We start from the raw sequence: 9,735 nt of genomic DNA, 5'->3' as shown, positions 1-9,735 counted from the left end.
AATCCCACATGTGTTTATCAGCCAGGTTGGCACAATAAACCTTAACTCTCACTATGGGTGGAATGAACATTACTACTGGTGCTTAGAATATGCTGTTGTGCAGATGATTGATCATTAAAACAGTGTAAGGATTGGCCTTTGGGCTAAGGTAGAACCCGAATTGCTAGTGCCATTTTAACAACCCGTTCACCAAACTCAACAAAAAATTAGGCATCTGTTCTGCCGAACTGATATGAACTGGCTGGATTCCACTGCTGTGCAAAACTCCAGAGACACGCTCTCCGCCCGACCCCCGACCGCCGCCGCCCCGCCAACATGGACACCAGCCTTGTGCAGCCCACCAAGCTGGCCAGAGTCACCAAAGTGCTGGGCCGGACCGGCTCCCAGGGACAGTGCACGCAGGTGCGCGTGGGGTTCATGGAGGACACGAGCAGCTCCATCATCCGCAACGTGAAAGGCCAGGTGCGCGAGGGCGACGTGCTCACTCTGCTGGAGTCGGAGCGAAAAGCTCGGAGGCTGCGCTGAGGCCGCGGCCGGGTCTCGGATGTCTGGCCGACCACTTGATCAACGGGGATGAGCTGCGACTATTCAATAAAGCGTTTATATTGTATGTAAAAAAAAAAAACAAGCTCCAGAGACACAAGGAGCGAGGCCAGTGAGCTGACTTATCATGTTATTAATGAGGACTGCTGGGAGGCAGGCATGCACAGAGGCTGACAGCGTTGCCTTTACAGCCAAGCATCCAGGTTGCCAGTCCCCGCCCAGCCACTGTGTGCTGTTTGCCCATCTGTCAAATGAGGGCTGCCTTGCCGTGAGAAATGAGTGAGTTGAAACTTGGAGGTGAGCCGGGCAGCTGAGCATGCTCTGATCACTGTGCTGCACTGCTGGGCTCTGGAATGCCTTTGAACCTGGGCTAAAACCTAACTCCCACTACTTCTTGGCGATGTGCGAAGGTGACTGCCTCATTTTGCTTATCTGTCAAATGGGATCATACATGGTAGTGATAGTGGGTGTTTGGGTGGGCTCAATGAGTGAATTCAAGTGTAGCACACAGAACAGCGCTATCTCAAGAAGGGGAGCCCAGGGCTACTGTTATGTTTCTCGGGTGGGAAATACCTCAGTTCTTGGCTTCGCACGAGAAAGAATGCACGGCGAAGCCTGGTTTGTGATCCCAGTGGGTTTTTATAAAGGACGGAAGACGTTTCAAGTTTTACAGTCACTGAACACGGGCAACCTCGTGGGACTGCGCACCCACACGTGGTGGCCAGAGGCCAGGGAGACTTCAGCACGGCCTAGCGGGCACAGGACAGGAGCCAAAGGGCAAAGAAGAGGTGGGGAGGTCTCAAGGTCAAGGTATATAAGGCCTCTTGCGGGGAGGCATGGTCGAAGGTATTGGTTGACCCCCATTGGCTGAATTAAGCCTACCTGGGCCTAGATTTGGTGCCCAATTAGTCTTTATGGCTGGCTGGGGGCTCACCTGATTCTCCTCCAATCTCCTGAAGGGATGGAGAGGGGCAACCCCCCTGTTATGCTACCTAACATTGACTTTGCATTATTCCAGGGACCTGTACTGAGTCACTTCGCAGAAACAGAGGGTGAGCAGCATCGCTGACAGCGATGCTGAGTCTCAAGGGTGGTCCGACCGTGAGGTGAGGGAGGTGTGTGCCTGTAAACCGCCTCTGGGCCCTGAAGCTGCTTAGCAGTCAGGACAGACCAGCTCTCCTGGGGGCAGTCTGCTGGTCCCTGGGGTGACCAGTCCAGCCCACCAAGAGAGAACGTGACCCTGACAAAGAAAACATTTGGGCATTTGACAGATTTGACAGATTTGACAGAAGAATTTCTAAGAGAGAGAGGTTTGTGTAGCCTCGTTGAAGTAGTCCCATCCCAGTATTAAAATGGTAAACCGCTTTGCGGGGTGGGGGAGAGTGTCCGTTTCATCTGGAGCTAAAGATATACACTGCTAACCAAAATGGATCACGCCAACTCTCACAGTGGCCCCACGGGAAAATGCTTTGAGATCCACGTCCATAAAGATTAAAGCCCCAGGAGGGGAAGGGGAAAGTGGGGGAGAGAGGGGGAACCGATCACAATGATCTACATATAACCCCCTCCCAGGGGGACAGACAACAGAAAAGTGGGTGAAGGGAGACATCGGTCAGACCAAGACTTAAAAATAATAATAATAATTTATAAATTATCAAGGGTTTGCGAGGGAGGGAGAGGGTGGGGGATGAGGGGGGGTGGGAATGAGGAGCTGATACCAAGGGCTCAAGTAGAAAGAAAATGTTTTGAGAATGATGATGGCAACTAAATGTGCAAATGTGCTGATCACAATGGATGGATAGATAGATGGTGATGAGTTGTAAGAGCCCCCAGTAAAATGATTTAAAAAATAAAAAATATTAAAGCCAAGGAAACTCCGTAGCCGTTCGATGCTGTAACACACGGGGCTTGCCACGTGTCGGGAGCTGACTAAACCAGCGAACAATGTATCCTCACAAAAGTCCCATCAAGTCTGCTGGGATTCACGGAGCCCCGGGTGCACTGTACTCCTCCCAGGAGAAAGGAGGACCTGCCACAGCCACCAGGGACGTTGTGTCTGAACGCTGTTAGCCTCTCTTCAGAGTGGCAAATAAGGCGTGGAAGATGGGCTGGAGGGAAGAATTCAGAACATGTCATTACTTCTGCTACAAGAACACGTGCCTTCTGGTGGTAGTCTGTCCCGCATACCAAAAGTACTAGGTCTTGGCTGGGATCCAGCCATCCTATGTCTCTTTCCTGAACTGGGGGAATCCTAGCTATTAAAAACCCAACGCTGCCATCCGGTCGATTCCACTAGCCCTTCATGCAGGGTCCAGGAGTGGCAACCACTCTTCCGCTTCAGAGCTGCAGCACTAACAGGCGCCCAGCCAGGGGGTGGTCCGTGGCCATGGTGGCAGTGGCCAGGCTCAGCGGTGAGCCACGGGACCCATAAAATCCCAGCAGATTCCAAAACGGTCCAGGAAAACGGAAATGAACAAACTATTGGAATCTCCGGGAACTTTTTGAAGCCCCCTGTGAGCCATTCCCCTGCTGGGCTGGGTGAGATTTCTAACCTGGGGCAGCGACTGACCAGCTGTCCGGGAAAGGAGCATCCCAGAAGGCAGACAGGGTCTACCCAGAGACCAGGATGACAGGACCGTGAGGGCCAGACCCTCCAGGGAATCCCTGAGGTGATGGAGAGAAACCAGGAGGAAAAACTGAGCAGCCACCTCCCACCCAAACCAGCTTCCTCTTTCATGAGCTCATGGTCAAACCCTGCCAGCGGGAGGGTGCCAGCGGGAGAGTGCAAGCGAGCCAGTGAGCTCGTTTTTTTTCCCTAACTTGGCTCTGAGTCACACTGGGCACCTACTCTTCCCAGAAAACTGCCTCGGGCCCAGCCCCTGGCAATGGATCAAGCCCCAGTCCTCCCTCCTCCCGTGGAGCACCGCCCCCACAGGGAGAGGCCCCTGGAGGGACCTGGGCCCTTCCCCCCACATCTGAAAGAACAAGACCACGGCAAGAGGGAAAGGGACGGACGTGTCTCGCTCCACGTGGGAGACTGCACCGAATCATGAAGTCTGAGAGCAGGGAGAAGCAGCAGTCTCGAATCCAGTGTTTCTCTTTACACAGCAATTCACCCCGTAAATACAGGGTCTCTAAAACATCTAGCCACAAAAAGAAATCACGGATTTGTTGTACTTTTTTAAGACCCATGAACATGCTTTGACTCAAGTCTCCAGGGCCGACCTTGGGGCAACCTATATAGTGAGGTGCAGTGGTAAAGCATCAGGGGCTAACAGCCAGGTGGTGGGTTCAAACCCACTCACTGTTCCTTAGGAGAGAGATGAGACTGTCAGCTTGCTGCCTTAAAGATTAGAAACCCTAAGGAAAGATTCTACTCTATCCCACAGATCAGATCACTGTAAATCAGAACTGACTTGATGGCAGTGTTTTTTGGTGGGGTGGTTATTGGGGGTGGGGGCATTGTTTATCTTTAGGGGACAGACTGCCGTAGCTCTCCTGTGGAACATCTCGGGGGTTCAAATTGGGGATCTTTGGGTTAGCAGTTAACCGCCTGACTGCTGCGCCACCAAGACTCCTGCCCTAGAGATGACAGTGCTGGAAAGCCAGGTCGACTCTGTCTGACAGTGTGGTCAGGAGTCACAGTGGACGTAAAGCAACTGGGTTTGGGGTTTGGGTGTCCTGAGGTGCAGGCTGCTTCCCATAGGAACAGTTCTACACCATTAATGAAGTAGGGAGCACTCTATTTCTGGCCTCTTCCAACGTCCTGTATTTGTTGAGGAGTCCCTGAGTGGTACAAGCATTCGGCCCTCAGATGCTAACCATACTATTGCAAGTCCCCGAATGAAGGCCGAACATGATGGTGGGACAAGAGGAAAGTAAAAGGAAATAGAGGAAAATAACTAGGAGGCAAAGGGCATTTACAGAGGTCTAAATACAGGTATGTACATATGTAAATACATTTATATATAATGATAGGGAAATAGATCTATGCACATATATTTATTTGTTAAGTATTAAGGCAGCAGACGGACATTGGGCCTTCACTCAAGTACTCCATCAACCCAAGAACACTTTGTTTTAATAACCTGCCGGCATTCTGAGATGCTCACCTTCCCTGACACGGTTGCTGAAGACAAAGTGGGTGTATAAGCAAATGTGAAGAAAGCTGATGGTGCCCGGCTATCAAAAGATATAGCGTCTGGGGTCTAAAAGGCTTGAAGGTAAACAAGCGGCCATCTAGCTGAGAAGCAACCAAGCCCACATGGAAGAAGCACACCAGCCTGTGTGATCATGAGGTGTCGATGGGATCAGATATCAGGCATAAAGGACCCAAAACAAAAAATCATATCAAAGTGAATGAGGGGGAGGGCAGAGTGGAGACCCAAAGTCCATCTGTAGACAATTGGACATCCCCTTACAGAAGGGTCACAGGGAAGAAATGAGCCAGTCAGGGCGCAGAATAGCAGCGATGACACACAACTTTCCTCTAGTTCTTTAATGCTTCCTCCACACACACACTATCATGACCGCAATTCTACCTTACAAACCCAGCTAGACCAGAGTATGCATACTGGTACAGATAAGAGCTGGAAACACAAGGAATCTAGGAGAGATAAACCCCTATGGACCAATAATGAGAATAGCCATACCAGGAGAGGAAGGAGAACATGGGGGGAGCAAAGGGGAATCAATTACAATGACCTACATATAACCCTTTCCTAGGGGGAGGGGCAACAGAAAAGCGGGTGAAGGGAGACAGCAGTCGGTGTAAAACATGGGGGGGGGGAATTATAAATTATCAAGGGATCATGAGGGAGGGAGGGGAGGGGGAAAATGAACTGATACCAAGGGCTCAAGTAGAAAGAAAATGTTTTGAAAATGACGATGGCAACTTATGTACAAATGTGCTTGACACAATGGATGGATGGATGGTAACAAGAGCTGTAAGAGCCCCCAATAAAATGGGGGAAAAAGAAGGAAAAAAGGCATGTATATTACTAGTCATCCTAGAGCTCCTTGGAAGAAAGGCCTAGTGATCTGTTTCTGAAAAGTCATCCTTGGAAACCCCATGGAGCACAGTTCTACTTGAAACAGGGGGGTCACCATGAGTCGAAGTTGTCTCACTGTCAATCAGTTGTTTCAAACTGCTATTTACTAAAAGGTATGGTCCGAACTTCAAATCCACTGCCACCCAGTGAAGTCCAGCTCACAGCATCCCCATAGGACAGAGTGGAGCTGCCCCATAAGGTTTCTGAGGCGGTAAATCTTCACAGAATCAAACTGCCCCATCTTCCCCACATGGAACAGCTGGTGGATTCGAACTGCTGACCTCTTGTTGGCAGCCCACTGTGCCACTGTGGCTCCTGTTAGTCCTCGGAATTCACTCACTGCCCTTGAATCGATTGCAACTCATAGCAACCCTATAGGACAGAGAGTAGAAAACTTTGTCTTTCTCCAGGTGTGGTTGGTGGTTTCAAACTGCTGACCTTGCAGTTAGCAGCCCAATGAGTGGCTCGTTATATCCCAGGGCTCCTGGCATAGTCCTGGGCACTGCAAAGAGAGCAGTGACCAAGATGGATAAAGTTGGAGAGACTGAGGCCAGCGGGAGGCACTAGGACACTGGGGCCCTAAGAAGCCAGGGTAGCAGTGTTGGTGCCTTTGAACAGGCTGCTGGGTCCTGCTAAGGCCCGTCCTGTGAAGCTGGGCTGAACCGGGCTGGACAGGACCGAGCTGCACCCCAGGGCGAGCGGTCCGGTATGTGTCGCTGCTGTGACCTGCCCGTGGTGCTCCATCCTCTTGCGTCAGAGAAACTGCCAAGGAGTGATCCGGGGCCTCCTGAAGGCGCAAAAGAACACTCTGGGGTCACTTATTAACTTGCTACCAGGAACTGGCCACCTCAGCCTGCCCACGCCTCCGGTGAGCAGTGTTCCTGCTAAAATGTGCGTGGAAGAGATGCGTGCTTTGAAGTTCTTTGACAGGCTGACCAAGAGAGGAATGCAGAAGTCTCCACTTCTGTCTGGAGGGAGGAGGAAGGGAGAGAGAAGAGCCAACATCTGATGAGCTCGGTTCTTAGAGGCTCGGTTTCCTCCTGTCTCCCTACTCCGTGCTGAGCTCCTGCTGGCCGGCAGCATCACCACAGTGATCGCAACAATGGCCAACAGGGAAGAAACACCTACTGGGTGCCCAGGAACAATGTTCTCACTGCCTTGCTCTTCCCAACAACTTTCAGATCAAGTTGCCCGTGGGGGGTTGTTTTTTCCATTGAGGAAACAGATTTTCAGATAAGTCAAGGAGGGGGCCCAAATCACACACTTAATAAACAGCACCGCTGGGGTCCACACCCAAATTCCTCCAGCACCCCTCGATTGGAGTCTTCTTTTGCTAATCTGTTTCTGTCCCATCTCAAGCCCACAAGCTAGTCCTTGGCATCTGCTGGATGTACAGCTGGGAGCTCCAGGGTCCACTCCCTCGGTCCATAACCTCATCGCTGCCCCTAGTAGAATACCTTGGCTCCATCCCTCCTTTGCAGCTTCCATTTCTCTGAAGTTCCTACTTCCAAATTCTCTTTTCCCTCTCCCCTGGTAGTGTCGTGCTGACACGGCTAACCCAGGTCAGCAATCTGAACCCACCAGCAGCTCATTCCTCGCTCCGAGGGAGAAAGACAAGGCTTCCGACTCCTGTATCTCAGAATCAGCTTGATGGCAGTGAATGAGTGAATGAGTACGTGAATGAGTGAATGAGTGATAGAGTGAATGAATGAGTGAGTGAGTGAGTGAGTGAGTGCGTGAGTGAGTGAGTGAGTGAATGAGTGAGTGAGTGAATGAGTGAGTGAATGAGTGAAAGAGTGAGTGAGGGAGTGAGCGAGTACCTTTATTTAAATGATGACTTCAGGAGCTAACTACCCCAGAATTTTAGGTTTAGTTCATCCAGAGGAGATGGATTCAAAGTCATTTGTTTCTTCATTTAAGAGTATTTATTAAGCCCTGACTGTGGATACACATGGGAGCCCTGGTGGCATAGTGGGTTACTCATTGGGCTGCTAACCACAAGGTCAGCAGTTCCAACCCACCAGCCCCTTCACAGGAGAAAGATGAGGCTTTCTGCTCCTGTAAACATTTACAGTCTTGGAAATACACAGGGACAGTTCTGTTCTGTCCTATAGAATCACAATGGACTCCAAGGCAGTGAGTTGGGGTTTCAGTGTGTGTGTGTGTGTGTGTGTGTGTGTGTGTGTGTGTGTGTGTACGCGCCATTTTATCTTAACCACCATCTTAATGTCACTTTGAAGACTAAGGTGTGCCTGACCCAAGCTATGGTGTTTTCTACAGACTCATAGGCATGCAAAAGCGGGACGGCATAAGGAAGACTATAGAAGAATCGCTGCCTTTCCGGTGCATGATGTGTAAAGACTGTTGAATGGGAACCTGTTTTACTGTGTAGAAAGTCACAAATATACAGTAACTATCCAAACAAACAAACAATTGCAGCCAAGAAAACCCTCAAGCACGGTTCTACTCTCAAACACACAAGTTGCCTTGAGTTGAAATCAACTGACAGCCAACGGGTTGGTTGGTGACGCTCCAGGCAAAGCACTGGAGATCGGACAGAGACCCGACGGAGAACAGGGCAGATGTGGTCCTGTCTTGATACATCCACCCTGGTTATATCCTAGTAAGGGAGAGAAATAATAACAACAAGAAGCACATGAATACAGAAACCAATTCCCTATTGTGATAAGCACGATGAAAAAAATAACCTAGAGGTTTGGGAAAAGATTAGTAGCCAATAGAAACATAGTAAGCTTGGGGCAGGTGGGAAGGCCATAAAGAAGGAAGGGAGAGGTGAGAATGGAGGGGGCTGGGGCAAGTTTTAAACATATACAAAGTGTCAGCACTTTATAGCTTCAACTCATCCTCCAATGTTCACCCCCGCATAGCCTCAGGGCTTCATGATTCATCAGAAACTTTCCCCAGCTTCCTGGGTGGCAGGGAGGGGGTCCCACAGATCTCTCAGGGTGGTATAAACGGGGATAGGTTGTTTGAGAAGCAATGGAAAGCAAACCAGGTGCTGCAAGTTTTCTCCTTGTCCCATCTGCTCAGACGGGCCACGAAGAAAGGTCTCTCTCTGCCTGGGGGGCCTTGAGGATAATGAGGTCCAGCCGGAAATCCAGATTCCAGATGTGGGAGGTAGAGTTGAAACAAGCTTCCAACTTCCCCTTCGTGTTCCTTCCCCCACACCCCCCTCGAAGGCCCTGGAGGGATTTTCCATAATAAACAAGTAATGCATTCCTGTCCTTGGGTGCCTCCTGCTCTTTCCCACCAAGCCATTTGCTTCCCTCAGCACCATCTCCCCTCCTACAAGTTAGGTTGGTTTGAGGATGTGGGTCTGGCCACACGGAGAGCTGCGGGCAAATGTTTATAGTGAGAGTGGTCTTGGAGTAAGCGTCTAAGTGGAAGTGCTTGGAGTATGAATGTAAGTATGTTGGCAGGCATCGATGAAAAGATATATCATTGTTTGTTGAGAAGGTGTGTTTTAAACCTGTGGGGAAGAAGTATGTGATACAAAAGGGATCTCACATGTTTAAGCAATTGTCATGAGTATAAATTAAAGTGTCCTATAAGTCCAGAAAGCAATTGTATATTTAACAATAATATCACTAGTGACAGCCCAGTTACTTCATCCTTACACTCACTTTGGTTGGAAGGGGGGGGTGGGTGCCTTTCTACATAATGCCTTTGTACACTTAGCATCTAGGAATTACCCCAACGTCCCTTAACCTGATGCAATTTCTGCCCATGGCAAGCCCATGTGTTACAGACTAGAACTAGTGCCACGCAGCCTCCCCCAGCTTTCCTGTTTCGGAGACCTACAGGGGCAAATCTGTTCTGTCCTATAGGGTGACTATGAGACACAATAATTGGATGGCAGTGAGAGAGACATGTGCTTATGGGGTTTGAAAAAGCGTTTTCCTGTCTTTGAAAAAAAAAAAACTGGAATGACCAAAGCGAGCGTGAATACTATTTTTGCATTTATCGTTTTGCATTTTCATCTTTCGTTTAACAAGATTTCTGAGCAGCTACTCCATGCAAGACATCTATCAGAAGATATCACACACGCCTGCACCTGGCCACCAAGCATATGACACAGTGCCTTTCAAATCTTTCTTGGTGTCCGTCCATCCCCTGCCCC

The 9,735-nt window shown here is 49.8% G+C and overlaps 1 protein-coding gene across 1 annotated transcript; it reads left to right on the top strand.

Annotated features, from left to right (window-relative positions):
• The first annotated feature begins 315 nt into the window (after window positions 1–315).
• Window positions 316–610, top strand: LOC101650682 (40S ribosomal protein S28-like). The gene has a single exon (XM_045292252.1). The coding sequence runs from the start codon at window positions 316–318 to the stop codon at window positions 523–525; it is 210 nt and encodes a 69-aa protein (XP_045148187.1). The 3' UTR covers window positions 526–610.
• Window positions 611–9,735: the final 9,125 nt, after the last annotated feature.

Source organism: Echinops telfairi, unplaced genomic scaffold, assembly GCF_000313985.2.
Source record: "Echinops telfairi isolate 266 unplaced genomic scaffold, ASM31398v2 ScPeMD7_655;HRSCAF=1070, whole genome shotgun sequence".
NCBI lineage: Eukaryota > Metazoa > Chordata > Mammalia > Afrosoricida > Tenrecidae > Echinops > Echinops telfairi.
This window is presented reverse-complemented; position numbering and strand designations above follow the sequence as displayed.